Source organism: Bombyx mandarina, chromosome 16 (genome assembly GCF_030267445.1).
Source record: "Bombyx mandarina strain Sakado chromosome 16, ASM3026744v2".
NCBI lineage: Eukaryota > Metazoa > Arthropoda > Insecta > Lepidoptera > Bombycidae > Bombyx > Bombyx mandarina.
The window spans coordinates 9803840-9825190 of record NC_143222.1 but is presented as its reverse complement, the minus strand read 5'-3'; the positions used below and the strand labels follow the sequence as shown (position 1 = coordinate 9825190).

Sequence of the window (21351 nt, the reverse complement as noted above, 5' to 3'; positions counted from 1 at the left end):
GAAAGTTAATTGACAATTCGTTTATTTTTTTCTAATAGAGCTATGATCAAAATTGTACATAAAATATACAGAAGAAACACTAAATCTAAGTCATATGCTATCACCTCCTGAAAACTATTACAATATAAAACCTAATTATTATTCTGGTATTAAATAATTTACTAATGTAAAAGAAAACGTTTGATTATTATAATAATACAACAATATCGACTTTGAAAATAAAATTTAAGAAACAAAAAAATAAATACAACTAACAAATTTTAATATGGGTACCAGTACTTTAACATGTGTACTTTCATTGCTTTTAAAATCCTACAATTATTATTATAATAATAAGTATTTATTTACAGATCTATAAAAATCAACAACAAATTCTGATAAAGCTACTTATATAAAGTATGCACCGCAGACTATATTTAATTGACAGGAAAAGTACGAATAAAAATCGATTAAAATATCACCTAAAAATTTCAATCGATTATTCGATTATATTATTAGTGATGTATGAACACGTGAGGGTGTCCCGGTTGAGGCTGCAGTATGATGCGGTGCGGCACGTTGATCTCCTGCTGGCCCAGGCCCGACACCGCCACCGTCCCCGGCTGGAGCTGTTCATACAATCACAGTATACTGATACTGGTGGTAGGACCTTTTGTGAGTCCGCACGGGTAGGTACCACCACCCTGCCTATTTCTGCCGTGAAGCAGTATTGCGTTTCGGTTTTAAGGGTGGGGCTGTAACTGACGGACTGTAACGTTGTAACTATACTGAGACCTTAGAACTTATATCTCAAGGTGGGTGGCGCATTTACGTTGTAGATGTCTATGGGCTCCAGGAACCACTTAATATCAGGTGGGCTGTGAGCTCGTCCAACCAGATAAGCTATAAAAAAAAAACTGTACTGCTAACTAATCTAAAGTGTAGGACGAAGTAATTGAAATTTAGACCAATTGTTTCACGTCGAAGTGTCTTGATATGTTTTTAGACAATATAAATAATCGACTATTAAATATTTAATTTCTTAGGAAAATTAATTAAAAATCAACATATGTCCTTTTTATATTCCTAAAACAATCATATGGTTGTGATGAGACTTAATACAGTTATTTTTTTCTACCTATTCTAGTGACTTCGAGGGGTCATACTAGTATGAGTTCACGGGGCTCTAATCTGAGGACGTTGCTAACATTGACTCTAGCAAGAGCAGTGCTTCACAGAATCTACCGCCGGATCGGAAACGCGACCCACAGAGTTATTGCCTGCACACCAAGGCACTGTTTTAGCACTATCAATATGTAACGAGTGGGCTCATATAATCGGCGATGGTCTGCCCGTAATGAGTTTCACTTGAGAAATAATTAAACAATGTGCCTATTAAGGTTTGTTTACCTGTAGAATGTTCGGGAGCATCGTTTGACAGGAAGAAGTGGCGACGTGGAGTTGCTGTTGTTGCACTTGTTGCACGCCGACCGCCTAAACAAAATTTTGAGTCTCTTAAACATTGTTGTTTCAAAATAGTACAGGATCCCTGGTACACTTTTCATCATTTTTTTTTATTGCTTAGACGGGTGGACGAGCTCACAGCCCACCTGATGTTAAGTGGTTACTGGAACCCATAGACATCTATGACGTAAATGCGCCACCCACCTTGAGATATAAGTTCTAAGGTCTCGAGTATAGTTACAACGGCTGCCCCATCCTTCAAGCCGAAACGCATTACTGCTTCATAACAGAAATAGGCAGGGTGGTGGTACCTACCCGCGCGGACTCACAATTTTCAAATTTAGTATTGCGCCCTTAAGGACAAACAGGTTGCCGACCCCTGATCTAAACCTTCATTTCCTTTATTAGCAATTTTCAATGTACAGAAATGCTTGCGCTCGGATTTCTTCCCCTACCTAATCGCTTAGGCTACCTAAATGAACCCCCCCCCCCCAATCATTTTAGTCATGGAATTGATGTTTCCATAGACATATTTTAAAAATGTGTATTCGTAGCAGGGCGTACTAAGCCCGCATAAATAAGCACCAATAATTGCCTATTTCTAACCACGAAGCGACAAGGTGTTCCGAATCGAAAAGTTGGTCAACTGGTATGCAATACAATTGAGACTTTCTTTCTACCCTCACGTCACGTCTATAGGTGTGACGTCATCGCGCCTCTTGGATAATTAGACCCCTATAACTATGAGACTACTGAGGATTTTAACTATCAATTAACAGTTAACTATCAAAGTTACGCCAGATTCATTTGCCTATTTCTCCCGTGAAGCAGTGATGCGTTTCGGTGTGAAGGGTAGGGCAGCCGTTGTAACTATACTAAGACCTTAGAACGTATATCTCAAGGTGGGTGGCGCAATTACGTTGTAGATGTCTATGGGCTCCAGTAACCGCTTAACACCAGGTGGGCTGTGAGCTCGTCCACCCAAAAATGCAATAAAAAAATGTAGATCATCCTCATTACAAAATATACTGCATTCATGAAAACTGCGATAAGCTCGCCTTGTGCATTCTCATGCATAATAATCAATTAAACGGTTATTTGTCAAGAACGGCCCACGGACAACAGTGTCGCAGCTATCTGACCGCAACGAAAGCCTCATATCTCTGAGGTCAACAACACGTACATGTATCTGGATGGGTTGATGCGACGGATGGATCTGGATGGTCTGCACTTGCAGCTGCTGCGGCTGTTGCTGGAACAAAAGTGATCACCGTGCTATATATACTGTCAGTCGACAACCACTCGCACGACGATTTAACATTAATCATACCAACCATACCAATACTAATAACCATACCAACACTTACTGGTATCTATTTCTACCATAGCGGGTAGATAACGGTATACAACAAGTTTTACTCAAAATAAACAAAACAAAACAAAAAGAAATAGCATAATATTATAACTGTAGATTAACAGGTAAGAAAAAGTCATGAAGTCAAATGTGCAAAAGCAATAATGTGCACAACTTCAAAATGGGTCCTTTGACCCGTTACGGTATGGTTAGTGTTAACGTTTAACATAAAAATAATATTTTCGGAATCTATCTTAATATTATAATTATAAAGAGGAAAGATTTGTTTGTTTGTATTGAATAGGCTCCGAAATTGCTGAACCGATATGAAAAATTCTTACACTGCTTGGAAGCTACACTATCCCCGAGAGACATAGGCTATATTCTCTTTTTTTTTTTTATTAGCGATCCTTACTAAAACTCCAATACTGCAACCCAAGGTGTAAAAAAATTATTAGGTGTAAAAATAAATACTATTTAAATGAAAATAACAAATTCATTAAAATAATAATAATATTCAAACCATCTTTATAATTTTCTATATATAGAAACCTGATGCAAATATAAGGGTTAATGTGTGTGTACGAGTATTATAATTTTTTATTTTGAAATTTTTGTTAAAGACCCGAACGAAGCCGGAGCGGGCCGCTAGTATAATATAATTAACATCTCCTAGCGCCTGCCTAGCTTGATATTATATATCCTGTATACTACCAAAACATTATAAGTGTTTTTTTAAAATAAGTGTGATTAACATATTTATTTCGGAATACAAATCTCCAGTTAATATGGTGGTAAATAACAAACCACAATTATTCTATTTTTTTGTTGCCTTCGTTTAAGCACATGAGCATACGGCCCACCTGATAATAATTGATGATTTCACTTATAGACCATATTAACCAATGCTAGAAGCATAAGCAAGTTTCTGTTTGATATTATTTTTAAATGTTTTTTTTTTTTTCACATTGAATTTGCACATGTAATTTTGCTTGTTTTTATTTATTGCTTAGACGACTAGAACGAGGTCACCACCCTCCTGCTGTATGTACTGGCTGGTGGAGTCCACAGTCATCACGAGGCATGAGGTCGGCGTCTCAACTGTATTCCATAACATCTGTCTCAAGCTTCCAACAGCCCGTGCACAATACGCTCTACCACCACTGACTACACTCTGACTACTACACATTGGTATCGTCATGGATTTAATGGTTACGTTATGAGCACTTATGATCCTTATCTGAATAAAATAATAACCTGTTGGCTCTGTTGTAGCTGTAGCGACTGCACCGTCGATATCACCGGATATGAGTGTTGCCCGTTCTGTGTGAATACAAAAATATAATTTAACAGTTAGTTTTTTTTACTGCTTAGATGGATGGACGAGCTCACAGCCCACCTGGTGTTAAGTGGTTACTGGAGCCCATAGACATCTATAACGTAAATGCGCCACCCACCTTGAGATATAGTTCTAAGGTCTCAGTATAGTCACAACGGCTGCCCCACCCTTCAAACCGAAACGCATTACTGCTTCACGGCAGAAATAGGCGGGGCGGTGGTACCTACCCGTGCGGACTCACACAAGAGGTCCTACCACCAGTAATTACGCAAATTATAATTTCATCGGGTTTCATTTTTATTACACGATGTTATTCCTTCACCGTGGAAGTCAATCGTGAACATTTGCTAAGTACGTATTTCATTAGAAAAATTGGTACCCGCCTGCGGGATTCGAACACCGATGCATCGCTTCAACACGAATGCACCGGACGTCTTATCCGTTAGGCCACGACGATACCGCTACGATGTCAAAATCGATGAAACAAAAATGACACTCAAAGAGCGATATTAAGAAGGGATAAAGATGTTGTTGCATGTATTTAAATGATTTCATAAAATAATAATTAATTTGTACGTTGAAATGACAATCGATCCGACTTTGTATATACCGACTGCGAGTGAGCAAGCTACTCCACAATGTATAAGGACAAGCACACGTGGTATCGGCGCTCGCCAGTCACTCAACTGGTCGATTTACTGCGAAAAGCTTGCGCTTTTTTTCCCCCTACCTAAGCTGATGGTCTTGAGTGACCACTTCAGCGTAGGCTTAACTAGTAGGAGAGCTCACGGGGCTCAAACCTGACGTTGTTGCTAACACGAGCCCTAGCAAGAGCAGTGCTTCGCAGAATCTACCACCGGATCGGAAACGCGACCCACTGAGAAGATCCGGCGAGAAACTCAGTGGGCTGTGTCTGTGGGTTAATTTATTCGTCGAGCCCTTCGTCGCAAGCGACGGGTTCTACGAGAACGATGACCGGTGCTTGTGGTGCCTAAAAGCACCGTTAATGGATCGAGAGGATCCGTAATGACATATTGGCGACGTCGACTGTTTACCATTTTCTGTTATGAAATGTTTTCCAAATTATACTTTGCCTCTCCTGTAAAGTTGCAAAATTTTCGCTCGAACCAAATAGCCTTTAACTCTTCGATATGTCATTTATATATATAGATTTAAGTGGGGGGTCGACCTGCACGATGCCCTGCTGCACGTGGTGCGCGTGTATCGGCACCGCCAGCTGCTGCACGCCGCCCACCTGCAGCACCTGCTGCTGCGGAACCGCCGCCTGCTGCACCGCCTGCTGTTGTTGTTGCTGCTGTTGTTGTTGTTGTTGCTGCTGTTGTTGTTGTTGCTGTTGTTGTTGTGTTGGTGGTGATTGTTGCTGTATTCCAAATAATTAATATCACTGATTGTATAGAACTTATAAGACTGGAGATGAAACGGATATCCGGTAACTATTTTTTTCCTCTTTTTTTTCATGGCTTAAATAGATGGACGAGCTCATAGCCCACCTTGAGATATAAGTTCTAAAGTCTCAGTATAGTTACAACGACTTCCCCGCCCTTCAAACCGAAACGCATTACTGCTTCACGGCAGAAATAGGCAGGGCGGTGGTCTCTCTCTCTCTCTCTCTCTCTCTCTCTCTCTCTCTCTCTCTCTCTCTCTCTCTCTCTCTCTCTCTCTCTCTCTCTCTCTCTCTCTCTCTCTCTCTCTCTCTCTCTCTCTCTCTCTCTCTCTCTCTCTCTCTCTCTCTCTCTCTCTCCTCTCTCTCTCTCTCTCTCTCTCTCTCTCTCTCTCTCTCTCTCCTCTCTCTCTCTCTCTCTCTCTCTCTCTCTCTCTCTCTCTCTCTCTCTCTCTCTCTCTCTCTCTCTCTCTCTCTCTCTCTCTCTCTCTCTCTCCTCTCTCTCTCTCTCTCTCTCTCTCTCTCTCTCTCTCTCTCTCTCTCTCTCTCTCCTCTCTCTCTCTCTCTCTCTCTCTCTCTCTCTCTCTCTCTCTCTCTCTCTCTCTCTCTCTCTCTCTCTCTCTCTCTCTCTCTCTCTCTCTCTCTCTCTCTCTCTCTCTCTCTCTCTCTCTCTCTCTGTCTCTCTCTCTCTCTCTCTCTCTCTCTGTCTATCTCTCTCTGTCTATCTCTCTCTGTCTATCTCTCTCTGTCTATCTCTCTCTGTCTATCTCTCTCTGTCTATCTCTCTCTGTCTATCTCTCTCTGTCTATCTCTCTCTGTCTATCTCTCTCTGTCTATCTCTCTCTGTCTATCTCTCTCTGTCTATCTCTCTCTGTCTATCTCTCTCTGTCTATCTCTCTCTGTCTATCTCTCTCTGTCTATCTCTCTCTGTCTATCTCTCTCTGTCTATCTCTCTCTGTCTATCTCTCTCTGTCTATCTCTCTCTGTCTATCTCTCTCTGTCTATCTCTCTTCTATCTCTCTCTGTCTATCTCTCTCTGTCTATCTCTCTCTGTCTATCTCTCTCTGTCTATCTCTCTCTGTCTATCTCTCTCTGTCTATCTCTCTCTGTCTATCTCTCTCTGTCTATCTCTCTCTGTCTATCTCTCTCTGTCTATCTCTCTCTGTCTATCTCTCTCTGTCTATCTCTCTCTGTCTATCTCTCTCTGTCTATCTCTCTCTGTCTATCTCTCTCTGTCTATCTCTCTCTGTCTATCTCTCTCTGTCTATCTCTCTCTGTCTATCTCTCTCTGTCTATCTCTCTCTGTCTATCTCTCTCTGTCTATCTCTCTCTGTCTATCTCTCTCTGTCTATCTCTCTCCTCTCTCTGTCTATCTCTCTCTGTCTATCTCTCTCTGTCTATCTCTCTCTGTCTATCTCTCTCTGTCTATCTCTCTCTGTCTATCTCTCTCTGTCTATCTCTCTCTGTCTATCTCTCTCTGTCTATCTCTCTCTGTCTATCTCTCTCTGTCTATCTCTCTCTGTCTATCTCTCTCTGTCTATCTCTCTCTGTCTCTCTCTCTCTCTCTCATGAGGGTTATAACCTGGTGACGTTACTAACTTTAGCCCTAGCTAGAGCAAGCTTCCCAGAATCTACCACCGGATCGTTTCCACTGCGATGTCTATAAATACCTGTACGTGGGTCATCATGTGCTTCTTGAGGCTGTGCAGGTACATGTAGGTCTTGACGCAGACCCCGCACTTGTAGCGTTTCTGGGGCGGCGGCTCGGCCGGTGACGTCATCGCCGGCACTTCTATAGTTATAGTGTCCCTCATCTGAAGCTGATCTGTTGTGCGACAAAAAATATTTTTAACATTAAAAACTTTTGTCATTCGATTAATAATCAAAAGGCATAAACATTTAAAACAGTAGATATAATAATAAAAAATGACGCGAAATTAGGTCGCTGCCTCAGTTTTATTGTAACTACCCCAACAAATATCGATGCACGGCATCTCATAGATCAGTTATTAAAGATAATGTCAGCAAGATTTTTTTATTTTTATTACTTTCACTTTTGCTTTGTTGTTGACATTTAGAAAGAAAAAAAAAATAGTGCACGTGCAAGAAGTGAAACTTCTTTTGCTGTGTAAAGTATTGTGGTTTTCTTCATTTTTCATCCGTATTAAATCAAATTTCTCTTGTAATAGGATATGCTGTGTATAAGAGAAACGACCTAGCTCGCTTTGTCCCTCTCTCCAAGGACGAGTGATTCGCGAGACGCTCTGTCTATTTTCTCACTCTCGCTCTTCCTTAATTGTATCTTTTCTCTCTAGCCGTAACGAATTTGTCGCGAATTTAATTTCACTCTCAACGCGCCTACAGAAGTTTCACTTCTAAAATTTGAATATCTCATAAAGGCCTAAAAAGAAAAATCGGTTGACTGTGCAATTCAATTTCGTTTGTTTGTAATAAAAATGTATGGTAATTTTTCTTTTCTTATTGCCTTTGTAGGCTGACTGGCGTACGACTGTCCGAGCTCACGTACTTGCGTCCTGCGTGTCGGGGGCGGGCGCGGTGGCGGGCGCGACGGCGGGCGCGGCGACGGGCGCGGGCTCGTGCGCGGCGGGCGCGGACTCGGCGGCCGCCTCGGAGTTGTTCGCTTCCGACTCGCCTTTGTTCTCGTGCGAACTCATGTGTTTCTTGTACGACCTTGACTCAATGAAGCCTGTAATTACATTCCAATATATATCACTTCTGCTACACATAACCGATAGTAATTAAAAAATGATAGTTTGTTTTTGTTACCAACCCGTCTGGTATTCAGTAGTTACTGTAGCCCATAGACACACAGCATCACGCCTCGAGACATGAGATCTAAGTTCATTATATGACATAACAGTTATCGCGACCTTCAAAATGGCGTGCATGACTGCTTTGTGAAAACTAAAACTTGATATCTATGTACATATATAAAAGACGATGTGCGTAGGTACTTTTTTTTATTGCTTAGTTGTGTGGACGAGCTCACAGCCCACCTGGTGTTAAGTGGTTACTGGAACCCATAGACATTCACAACGTAAATGCGCCACCCACCTTGAGATATAAGTTCTAAGGCATTAAGTCCGCCATTGTAGCTTTGTATGTGGAGCTGAATAAATAAATAAACGTATACTGACTCTTCCCGCATATCTGACAGTGGTGGTTCTTCTCGCCGGTGTGGTACCGGCGGTGCACGGCCAGGTACGAAGCGGAACTGAACCGATGCGAGCAGTACGTGCACTCGAACAGCTTCTGGCCGGTGTGCTTCGTGATGTGCACCCGAAGCTCCGTCTTCGAGGTGCAGCCCTTGAAGCAGATGCTGCAGATGTACCTGTAGGTCCCGTACGTTAGCGTCATGACGTCACTTGTGGGCCGATATCACAGCCTATAGCAATAATCAACATAAACCTACTACTGAGCTAGAAGAATGCGACGTTTGACCATATTATTGTATTGTCATCAAAAAAACAGATAATCACAAAGATTCATTTTAATAATTTTTTTAGTTTTTTATTGCTTAGGTGGGTTGAAGATCTCACGGCTCACCTCGTGCTAAGTGGTAAGCGGAGCCCATAGACATCTACAAAGTAAATTCCGCCACCTGCCTTGAGACATGAGTTCTTAGATCTCAGTTTTAACGTACAACGGCTGCCCCACCCTTCAAACCGAAACGCATTACTGCTTCACGGCAGAAATAGGCAGGGTGGTGGTATCTACCGGTGCGAACTCACAAGAGTTTCTACCACAAGTATCACAACTATTATAAGCGAATGAAAATTGAATTTAAATTCACATACATTCGGATCCATTCATTCATTCATTCGTACTTATATTCGCTCTTACATTCACACTTCTGTTTGCAGGTGATCCTTTTTTTATCAATCAGCTGTTACTGGTGGCCCAGAGACTTTTCCAGTTTCGCCAAGACAGGTGGGCGAGCAAAGCTCAGCCAAGGAGGGGTGGGATTTGCTAACAGCTGCCTGAGCGCCTCCGAAGGAGACCTGACAACTCAAGAGCAACTGCTTCGCGAATGAATCTGCTACCGGATTGGAATCGCGACCCGCTGAGAAGATCCGGCGAGAAACTCAGCGAGCTGATATTTAGGTTACGTTGCACGTCGAACTCTTTGCCGAGTTCGACGAGTACGGTTACCGGGGTCTCTAAACCTGCTCCTAGCGTTAGAGCTGAAGGCGTCTAATGCAAGGGTCATTGGATCTGATTGATTCGTAAGAACGTGCGATGATAATTTTGTATAACGTACTAGCGTCCGGCTCCGCTCGGGTCCTTAACAAAAATTTCAACGATATTTGACGTTGTTTTATTTTTTTCAAAAAAATAACACTTATTGCGGTATAACTATAATAGTTAGACATATGCTGTCGCGTCACTTTTTGCAAATCATGTATTCTATAAAGTCGTAGTACATTATTTTATTCTATCATCAATACTTTCTCGCAGGGCACGCGAAGTAAAAAAATATTTTAGGTAATTTTTTTACATCTTCGGTTACATTATTGGAGTTTTAGTAAGGATCCCAAATTTTTTTCAAAAAATATTATAGCCTGTGTCACTCGGAAATAGTGTAGCTTCCAAACAGTGAAAGAATTTTTCAAATGGGTTCAGTAGTTTCGGAGCCTATTCAAGACAAACAAACAAACTTTATAATATTAGTATAGATGAGCGCTAACTTCTTGTTCCCTGTGTGCGTGATCATGTGGTTGTTCCTGGCGGACGAGGTGGTGAACTTGGCCGAGCAGATCTTGCAGCTGTACGGCTTCTCCCCGGTGTGGATCCGGTTGTGGTAGATGAGCGCCGACTGCTGGGCGAAGCGCCGCCCGCAGTACTGGCACTCGTAGGGGCGCTCGCCTACACACGGGGGGCGTCGTTAATGTTTGTGTACCAATAACAGTACCGACACAACGTGCTTCTTCTTCAGCTTCAGACGTATGCGCTAGGGCATATTTTAGGCCACCTTCTCCTGCCGATCTTACCCGCTCTTATACAATATACTTCAACTTCTGCCTCATGTCTCAAGGTGTCCGCGTTCTCAGCGTGATGTCCATGGACTTTGATAACCACTTAACACCAATTGAGCTGTGCACCCAATATTGCTTTAAAATCAACATAAGGACAGTTTCAAATCCTCTTCCACTCTTCAAAGAAGAAGACTTGATAAATGAGCATAAGTCACACAACACATTGTATCACTAGTTATTTGGTTACCTGTGTGTACCCTCATATGAGCATTCAACTTGGAGACCTCATAGAACGCCTTATTGCACACGTTGCACACGTGGTTCCTGATGCCCCGGTGCTTCTTCATGTGCTGACACAGCGTGGAGTGGCGGCGGAACGTTCTATTGCATTCGGTACATTTCAATGGCTTCTCGCCGGTGTGCAGTCGAAAATGTACCTAAGGAACATTGAAATAAAGCACATCAGTATCAAATAGTGGCTGACCAATTCGACGTTACGGTGTCTCGCTAACCAAACGCTAGGACAGACATGGGCCCTTCCACCATCTATACTAATATTATAAAGAAGAAGATTTGATTGTTTGTTTGTATTAATATCAGTGAAATAAAGTTGTGAGTGATTGATATAATGTACAATTTAGGAACCAGAAGTACCGTAGAATTAAATAAAATTTCGCAACCTCAAAAAACCGTTCTGCTTACAGTAAACACAGTCGGTAGTCTGGCGCTCCGTTTACAACGGGATTTTTGAACGGAACTTGGCGCCAGATTCTACCGAATCTGTGGATGAATTGGCTCCGAAACTGCCGAACCGATATAAAAAATCCTTTCACTTTTGGCAAGCTACACTATCCCCGGGGTGACATAGGCTATACTTATTATATTTTCAAACAAATTAGGGATCCTTACTAAAACTTGAATAATGTAACCCAAAAAAAAATTGCTAAAATTCTTTACATCGCGTGCGCTACTACCCAAGCGAAGCCGGGCGGGACGCTAGTAATACAATAAAGTAATTCGATGAAATTTATAAAGCCTTTAACAGAAATAAAATTTCAAAAAAAAACAGCTTTCAGTACAAAATAATGTCAAATTGCCAAATCAAATAAATGCCAGACTTGCGATATGTAACAAAGACGTCAATTTCGAATTTACATTTTTGCATGTTTACAAAACCGCAACAAATATAATAATGGGATTTGATTACTACGGAATACTGGGAGTGAAACGTTCGTGCAATCAATGCGAAATAAAACGGGCATACCGCCGCCTCGCGCTCAAATACAATCCGGAAAACTACAACAACGACGAAAATATGAAGCGTATATTTGCCCTTATAGGGGAGGCTTACGAAGTATTAGTGGACCATAGACTCAGGGCTGTCTACGACCAGTACGGCGAGGAAGGTCTCAAGAGGGGCGTGCCGGGCCCGACGGAGTATATCCAACCGTACGCGTACCACGGAGAGCCGTTGAGGACATTTGACGAGTTCTTCGGTACAACAAACCCCTACGCCGATTTATTAGATTACTACGAAAACCCTCCACCGATGTTCGATTCGCCTCTTGGCAAAGGGTACAAAGAAAAGGACGAGGCAATCGTTCGACCCCTAGCCCTTTCTCTAGAGGAAATATACAGAGGATGCCTTAAAAAGATGAAGGTACAGAGATTGGTATTCACGGACGAAACTTGCTCGGAATTGAAACTGCGCGAGAAGGTTTTGTCCATATCGATAATGCCGGGCACGTATCCGTGTACAGAAATACGGTTTAAGGAGGAAGGCGACCAGGGTCCTACTAGGATACCGGCCGACGTTGTCTTCGTGACCGAAGACAGATCCCACGAAACATTCATTAGAAGCGGCCTCAGCGATCTGCTCTACGTACATTCAGTGTCCTTAGAAGAAGCACTGTGCGGGGTAACGATCACCCTGAAAACTTTGGACGGAAGAATTGTCAGGATCAAAGTCAATGACGTCATAAGTCCGACCTACGAAAAGATTGTCGAAGACGAAGGCCTGCCGATACCTGCATGTCCTAATAAAGCGAAGGGCAACCTCATCATACGGTTCCGCGTCGAATTCCCAGAGTACTTATCGGATAAATCCAGGAGATCCTTCAGGGAAGCGTTCAAAGTTAAACAGATGGAGGACAAAAAATTCATGAAAATTAAATGTGGGACTTTATCCACTGAGTCAGATTAATATTTCAATTAATATTAATATTAATTTTAATTTCATAATGCATATTAAAAACCCCCATTTCTTCGTTACTTGGTGTGTGACTTGAAGTTTGTTTTTAAATATGAGTCCGTTTTATATAATAAGTAAACGATATTCACAATGTTTAATCAAATTAACAGATATATTCCTGAGAAGGGTGCTATTATCATTTACCTGACTTAAAAAACAGAGACGGATAAGAAGGGCGTAACCAACCAAATAGAGCCAGATAAAGATAACACACAATTAAAATTTATTTAAAGAACCATTTTTTTGTATATAATTTTTATCAGCCTTATGTTTCAAAAATGTTTACTCGTCTCTTTCAAGGCAAGATATTAAGTAATATTCCGTAGCTGAAGTCATAGGCCGAAATCATAGCCAAGGAGTAAAGAGTTGACTCTCAAGGAGTTTTCTCTCAAGGTCTCAAGTAGTCAAGAGTTGACTCTTGACTCTTTGAGACTGCCGACCACTGGTCTAGACGAATCGATGTTACTGATATTATTTTCTCTATTTGAACGTTAACGCTTCTCATGCGGTCTCATTTAATTAAATTTAATCATGATCTGACTAGTCGTTTCTGAATTATCCTACGGCAAGTTTAATCAACTACACTAATAATATTCTAAATTTATTTCACTGAAGCGTATTTTCTTTTTTCATAAAATTTTGTTTTACTATTATTAACGAAGCGACATATTAAAACGTACTTTATAATTTTCAATTATCTTAATATTGATTTACTAAAAAACTGGATGTGTGTAAACGAGCACGTGCCGAATACAACGAATAAAATTGTCTTTTTTTTCCTACCTAAGCTGAGAGCCTTGAGAGGCTATATCAGCGTAACCTTAACTAGTAGGTGAGCTCACGGGGGTCAAACCTGACGACGTTGCTAACACGAACCCTAGCAAGAGCCGTGCTTCGCAGAATCTACTACCAAATCGTAAACGCGATCCACTGAGAAGACCTGGCGAGAAACTCAGTGGGCTGTGTCTGTGGGTTAATTTACTCATCGAGCCCTTCGTTGCAAGCGACGGGTTCGGCGAGGACGGTGACCGGTGCTTGAGGTACCTAAAAGCACCGTTAATGGATGGAAAGGACCGTTAACTGGACGTAGTATGTAAACGAGCATGTGTCGAATACAAACGAATAAAATTGTCAAAATTGCGGCCTACCTTCAAATCCGTGGGATTGTAGAAGCTCTTGTTGCACATGGAGCAGACGTAGGGCCTCTCGCCGCGGTGGCGCGCCATGTGCGACCTGAGCGCGTACCCGCTGTAGAACCTCTTCTCGCAGACCGTGCACTGGTGGGTTTTGGGTTCGAAGTGGGTCTGCCGGTGGCGGTACAGCAAGGTTTTGGTTGCGAACGTCCGCTGGCAGACGGAGCAGGTGGGCTGCTTGGGCGGGCGCTCCTCGTGCGTGCGCATGTGCATCTTCAACATCCCCGGACCCTGATGAGAATCAGAAGGATGGGGGTGAAAAATAAAAAAAAATTGTTTTTTTCTGTTGCGTAGTTGACCCGGTGTTAGATAGATGGTTATGGGTCCGTCGACATCACAACGTGGACGCCACCATCCACCTTGAGACAGGCGAAGTTTCAACAGTACAACAACTATCCTACACTTCAAACCACTACGGATGGCTGCTTCTCATAGAAACATGCAGAATATTGACACTGTATTTTGCTGTAACTTTAGCACTAACAAAATTCCATTCCCAAATTATTATTTTTCGTTTAAATATTTATGTTTCGCATTTAGCACATACCCAACGACGGACACGGCAGGATTGATATCAATCTTCTCATTAATATAGGTAGGTATGTTTTCTTTAAATTATTTGTGGTCTAGGTAATTTTGTCTGAACAGGATGATAAAACATATCGAGGGGTGCTTATCTTGAAAGGCTATTTTATTTGGGTTACGCGACATTTTTAAAACTCTACAGGAGAGCCATTTAATGTTTTTAAATTTGAAAAAAATATAATGAAAAAAAAAACTTCAGTCATTTGAATGGTATAAACTTAATTAAAGTTCAATTTAAAACATCGAATTGTTGATCCTGACACCAAATTATAAAAAGGGCCTATAATTACAAAGACAAATATCGCTTAAAGTATAATAAATAGCCTTTCACACCTTGTCAAAAAAAACCTAATACCTCTTTTTTGAAGTTGGACCTAGACATTCACATAGCAATGTTTATGTGTATAGATATGAAATAATGAATACCTTAAAAGTTCGCTCACATATCGTGCACATGGGCGGCTTCTTGCAGTTGGCGCGGATCCAGTTCGTGTGCGACCTCATGTGCTGTTTGAGCCAACGCGAGTGCTTGAACTCCTTGTGGCAGAGGTTGCAGACGTGCCGGCCCGGCGTGACCGTTGAGGTCGCTTGGAACACCACCATCTGAAGGTAGTTCTCCTCGTCGGAGTTCAAGCCGCTGTCGTCTTTTATGGGCGGCGGAGGCTCCGAATCAGTCTAAAACAAATTTAAAAACTATTAATATTTCATAATCGTTTGTTTTGTTGGAACGAAGTTCCTTATGGGACGATGCGGAGGGGTACCCTAATCGGGAAAAAACGTCCGTAACGTAAGATTTTTATTAGTAACTAGCTGACCCGGCAGACTTCGTAATGCCTTAGTCGATAATCCATAAACATCATTACCGATCACATCTCTTCCGCGATCATTAGATCTTCAAAAGAAGTCGATGTGGAGGACAGCTTCCACCGCATCAGACTGTCCCCCGATCTTAGGAATCTCTTAAGAGTTAGGAACGCAGCAATCCGGGCCTACGATCGTCTTCCAACGCATTCAAACCGGATTCAGATGCGTCGTCTACAACGCGAAGTCCACTCCCGCTTAAGCGACGCGCGTAACGATAATTGGCATAGTTATCTAGAACAACTCGCGCCCTCCCACCAAGCATACTGGCGACTAGCTAGGACTCTCAAATCCGAAACTACCGCTACTATGCCTCCCCTCATACGCCCTTCAGGCCAACCACCGGCATTCGATGACGATGACAAGGCTGAGCTGCTGGCCGATGCACTGCAAGAGCAGTGCACCACCAGCACTCAACGCGCGGACCCCGAACACACCGAGTTAGTCGACAGGGAGGTCGAGCGCAGAGCTTCCCTGCCGCCCTCGGACGCGTTACCCCCCATTACCACTGACGAAGTTAGAGACGCGATCCACAACCTCCAACCTAGGAAGGCACCCGGCTCCGACGGCATCCACAACCGCGCGCTAAAACTCTTGCCAGTCCAACTGATAGCAATGTTGGCTACAATTTTAAATGCCGCTATGACGCACTGCATCTTTCCCGCGGTGTGGAAAGAAGCGGACGTTATCGGTATACATAAGCCGGGCAAACCGACCAACGAAACTTCTAGTTACCGTCCGATTAGTCTCCTCTCGACGATAGGAAAAATTTACGAACGGCTCCTTAGGAAACGCCTCTGGGATTTTGTTACCGCGAACAAAATTCTCATAGACGAACAGTTCGGATTCCGCTCTAAACACTCGTGCGTACAACAAGTGCACCGCCTCACGGAGCACATTCTGATAGGACTAAATAGGCGTAAACAAATCCCGACCGGCGCCCTCTTCTTCGACATCGCGAAGGCGTTCGACAAAGTCTGGCACAACGGTTTAATTTATAAACTGTACAACATGGGAGTGCCAGACAGACTCGTGCTCATCATACGAGACTTCTTGTCGAACCGTTCGTTTCGATATCGAGTAGAGGGAACTCGTTCTCGTCCCCGTCAACTGACCGCCGGAGTCCCGCAAGGCTCCGCGCTCTCCCCGTTATTATTTAGTTTGTATATCAATGATATACCCCGGTCTCCGGAGACCCATCTAGCGCTCTTCGCCGATGACACGGCTATCTACTACTCGTGTAGGAAGATGTCGCTGCTTCATCGGCGACTCCAGATCGCAGTAGCCACCATGGGACAGTGGTTCCGGAAGTGGCGAATAGACATCAACCCCACGAAAAGCGCAGCGGTGCTCTTCAAAAGGGGTCGCCCTCCGAACATCACTTCGAGCATCCCACTCCGTAGTAGGCGCGCAAACACCTCCGCCGTTAGTCCCATCACTCTCTTTGGCCAGCCCATACCGTGGGTCTCGAAGGTCAAATATCTAGGCGTCACCCTCGACAGAGGGATGACATTCCGTCCTCATATAAAAACGGTACGCGACCGCGCCGCGTTTATTCTAGGACGACTCTATCCAATGCTTTGTAGTCGAAGCAAACTGTCCCTCCGTAATAAGGTAACTCTCTACAAAACTTGTATACGCCCCGTCATGACGTATGCAAGCGTAGTGTTCGCTCACGCAGCCCGCACCCACTTGAAATCCCTTCAGGTTATTCAATCACGATTCTGCAGGATAGCCGTCGGAGCGCCTTGGTTCCTTAGGAATGTGGATCTCCACGACGACCTGCAGCTCGACTCTTTTAGTAAGTATCTACAGTCGGCATCGCTGCGCCATTTTGAGAAGGCGGCACGACATGAGAACCCTCTCATCGTAGCCGCTGGAAATTACATACCCGACCCAGTAGACCGAATGGTAAACCGTCGACGTCGCGGATTACGGATCCTCCTGATCCATTAACGGTGCTTTTAGGCACCACAAGCACCGGTCACCGTCCTCGTCGAACCCGTCGCTTGCGACGAAGGGCTCGACGAGCGAACTAACCCATAGACACAGCCCACTGAGTTTCTCGCCGGATCTTCTCAGTGGGTCGCGTTTCCGATCCGGTGGTAGATTCTGCGAAGCACTGCTCTTGCTAGGGTCAGTGTTAGCAACTCTCCGGTTGAGCCCCGCGAGCTCACCTACTAACGTTAGGGTGAAGCTGAAATAGCCTCTCAAGGCTATCAGCATAGGTAGGGAAAAAAAAAAAAAAGTCGATAAATAAAAGACTTTGTATAAAATAAACTTAAAACAAACAAAAGGTATCCGTCCGACGGGGGACACATCAAAGGAAAAACAAAATTTATCTACCTTTCAAACCTTCTCTGGACTTCCACAAATAATTCAAGACCAAAATTAGCCAAATAGATCCAGCCGTTCTCGAGTTTTAGCGAGACTAACGACAAGCAATTCATTTTTATATATATACAGGGTGTCCCAGAAAGAATGGATAATCCTTAAACCCCGCACGGGACAGCTCTCCAGAGCTCAGAAAAAATATCTAAAAAAAAGAATTCCAAGTGATACCCAAAATATGATTTTTTTTTAGAAAAACATACGTTATTTTTACTTTACTTCACATTCATATGCACAACGGCCACAAAGTTATGAAATTTGTGGCGTTTTTGGTGTCATCTTGTTCCTGATAGACTATACTACTAGAAATACATTAAATTTTTGCAAAATGATCTCCTGGACTTAGTGGAAAAAGTGCCTGAGAAGGTAAGGGAATCCCATTGGCTACAGAATGATGGCTGCCCTGCACATTATGGTACAAACGTCCCTTCTTATTTAAATGCCACGTATCCAAATAAATGGAAGTTTGGGTCCCATTTTGACCGTTCCAAATGAACGACGCTATGGACGTTATCTTAGTAGAGCCTCTAATAGAAGATGTCGAGCGTGTATTAGTCGGTGGCAGACAACTTGAGCACCTGTTGTGAATAAAGCTTGATTTATGTACACCCGATTTTTTTAAAATAGCTGGCCACTTACGTTTTCATACCTTTTTTTTTACATGAAACACTCTCAAACTACGCCAAAATTATTTTGGTATCAAATTTCAGGTTAAAAATTAAAGTTCTTATTTTGTTTTTGAAAAAAGTATCATAGATACTTATATTATTTAATGTATTTCTAGTAGTATAGTCTATCAGGAACAAGATGACACCAAAAACGCCACAAATTTCATAACTTTGTGGCCGTTGTGCATATGAATGTGAAGTAAAGTAAAAATAACGTGTTTTTCTAAAAAAAATCATATTTTGGGTATCACTTGGAATTCTTTTTTTTAGATATTTTTTTCTGAGCGCTGGAGAGCTGTCCCGTGCGGGGTTCAAGGATTATCCATTCATTCTGGGACACCCTGTATAGAAGAATAAGATAGAAGATAGAAGATGCACACAGTGTAGGACTTAACTTTGTAATAGCGTACAAAAAATAACATTTTTTTATCATTCATTGACCACGATCTCAGAGCGTTCGTTTGCGCAATACACCAACTCTTATGCAAACAGCCGTGAGTGAAGTATACCACAATAAGTTCGCACGTTACCGCAGGCATGACTGTGGGTTATTGCGAAACCTCCAGTTTTATTGTCTTTATACCTCGAATAGAAATTAAAATTAATATTTTTATAATAAGGAGCTTATTTCTTATCCGGTGTCCTACGTCACCACACATCTTTTTTTCACCCTTTGAATGTCATGCAAGTCACCTGTTCCCGACGTGGCGCACTGAAGTTATTATGTGCATTTCGATTATATCGTGGACATAATTACTTCTGTGCGCCGCGTAGGACACATCGTCTTTTCGCCTTAAAAGTGTACCATTTCCAAAAATATTCGAAATTGAATTGATATGCGGAATCATTTCGTATCAGCAGTATTTTTCTCATAAATACTGTCAAAACAGCGTAGTTTACTTTTAGTTGTTTTTTTTAGTTTACCTATGTTTTGTCTACTATTAACAAAATTAATACATAATTTTATCTCACTTTAAAATACAGATAATGTAACTGGTAAAAAATACGTTGAAAAGGTGATTAATATTAAAAATATCACATGTAAAATTTTTAAAATTCCTGTAAAATTAGTAAGTTTTAAGATTACAGTCAAACCTGGATAAACGAGAGTTCAAGGGAGCACAATCTCCTTCTCGCTTATAGAGGTTTCTCACTAATCCGAGTTTCTCGCTAATGCACCCTCTGAATTTCATTTCGCGATTTTCCGGATTCAAACGCATTCACTATTTTAAGTTTATCACTTAATGACAGTACTTTAATTTTCCGTTTTGACATGATGCAGAACAGAACTTTCCTTCGCAATTGATTAACGATAAACTGAGTAAGTCCGACAAACAGGACGGTACACAGGCACATATGTCCATTCGAAAAGAATGCGATAAAATCACAACGTTATTTAGTTCCACGAAATAGAATAGGTTCAATATTGACAAAAAAGCAATGGAAGGAAGTTCCACAAAAGTTAAGAATGAGTCATAAAATAGCAGATGCTAAATTTGTAATTTATTTTGTCATTTGTTCCTCCTAAATAATATAAATAAATAAAGCTCGACTGTCGCTTATAGAGGTATAGGCAGGTAGCAGTCTCACTTACGGAGGTCTATGAGGGAAAAACGACTCTCTCTTACAGAGGTTTCTATTTCTCGCTAATAGAGGTTTTAGGAGCTTAAAATGACGGGTCCTGGCTATTACTCCCACATTCCGATAGAGGCACCCGTCACGTGCGGACGTGCTCATCGACCACTCGATCGCCCGGTCTTTGTTCGCCCGGCTTTTGTTAGCCCGGCCATTGTTCGCGCGGCCTGTGTTCGTGGTACATCTGCCGACTAAGTGCTCTTCCTGGAAGTTTTTATTTGTTTTGTTTCCTTTTGTTGTTTCTGTGTTCGTGGTACATCTGCCGACAAACTGTTTTCCTGGAAGTGTTTAATTGTTCTGTTTCTTTTTGTTATTTCCGTTTTGTTGTGTTTTTTCTTTGTCCTGTAGTAATCGTGCCGCATCGCCACCTGTGTTCAATAGAACCGCTCAGGTCCGAGAAGTTGGGGCCTCGCCGCAAGGCGAGTGTTTTCAAGACCCGGGGCCGCCCCACCTGGGCACTCAGCGATCATGGACGCTGTATTCGCGGAATTCCTCCGACTTCGCCACCCACAGCTCGCCTCAGAGTTTCTGGCCTTCAAGGCCGATCACACCGCGAGCCCTCTCGTGGACTCCGCCGAGCTCGCTGCTCCTGCGTCGTCTGTACCTGCGTGCAAAGCTTCTGCATCGAGCACCGCAGCCTCCGTCGTGCCTGCCGTTCCCGCGTCGCCTATACTGGCGAGTAAAACTGCTGCGTCGTCCGCCGTGGCCGCCGTTCCAGCAGCGCGATCATCCGCAGCCTCCGTCGTGCCCTCCAAAACACCTGCTCGTAGGTCACCTGCGCCCGCCTCCTCGTCCTCCGACTCTGACTCGGAGATGGAGGTCGACCTCGCTCCCGCCTCATCGACGGATGGATTCACCCTGGTACAAAAGGGTAAGAAGCGTGTCGCGGAGTCTCGAGCTCCCGCGGCCGCTAAAATTAGCAAAGCCGCGAACGCGTCGCGCCCCCGCCCTCAGACTCCCGTTGCGCCTCCAGCCCGTGCCACTCCGTCGCCGCGTCCGGTGGCACAAAATAAAACCCAGACCCCTCCCCCGGTAATCCTCCAAGAGAAGGCAGCTTGGGATCGAGTTTCCCTGGCCCTTAAGGCCAAAAATATCAACTTCACGAATGCCCGTAACCTCGCGAACGGCATTCAAATTAAGGTTCGAACACCCGACGACCATAGGGCCCTCTCTTCTTACCTCCGTAAGGAGCGTATAAGTTTCCACACGTATACGCTCCAGGAGGAGCGCGA

General features: G+C 43.0%; 2 protein-coding genes across 2 annotated transcripts in view; one reads left to right on the top strand and one right to left on the bottom strand.

Annotated features, from left to right (window-relative positions):
• Positions 1–5: 5 nt before the first annotated feature.
• Positions 6–21351, bottom strand: part of LOC114247693 (uncharacterized) — a 30265-nt gene continuing 8919 nt past the window's right edge. Inside the window, exons 4-15 of the mRNA XM_028180709.2 lie at positions 14991–15239; positions 13935–14210; positions 10783–10972; positions 10248–10425; positions 8697–8890; positions 8066–8245; positions 7209–7363; positions 5326–5517; positions 4055–4120; positions 2627–2695; positions 1390–1473; positions 6–608 (exon numbers count right to left, since the gene is read on the bottom strand). Coding sequence (XP_028036510.2) covers positions 495–608; positions 1390–1473; positions 2627–2695; positions 4055–4120; positions 5326–5517; positions 7209–7363; positions 8066–8245; positions 8697–8890; positions 10248–10425; positions 10783–10972; positions 13935–14210; positions 14991–15239 — 1947 coding nt within the window. The 3' untranslated portion in view covers positions 6–494. The remainder of the gene's footprint in view (positions 609–1389; positions 1474–2626; positions 2696–4054; positions 4121–5325; positions 5518–7208; positions 7364–8065; positions 8246–8696; positions 8891–10247; positions 10426–10782; positions 10973–13934; positions 14211–14990; positions 15240–21351) is intronic.
• Positions 11692–12833, top strand: LOC114247685 (dnaJ homolog subfamily B member 13). The gene has a single exon (XM_028180701.2). The coding sequence runs from the start codon at positions 11728–11730 to the stop codon at positions 12736–12738; it is 1011 nt and encodes a 336-aa protein (XP_028036502.2). The 5' UTR covers positions 11692–11727; the 3' UTR covers positions 12739–12833.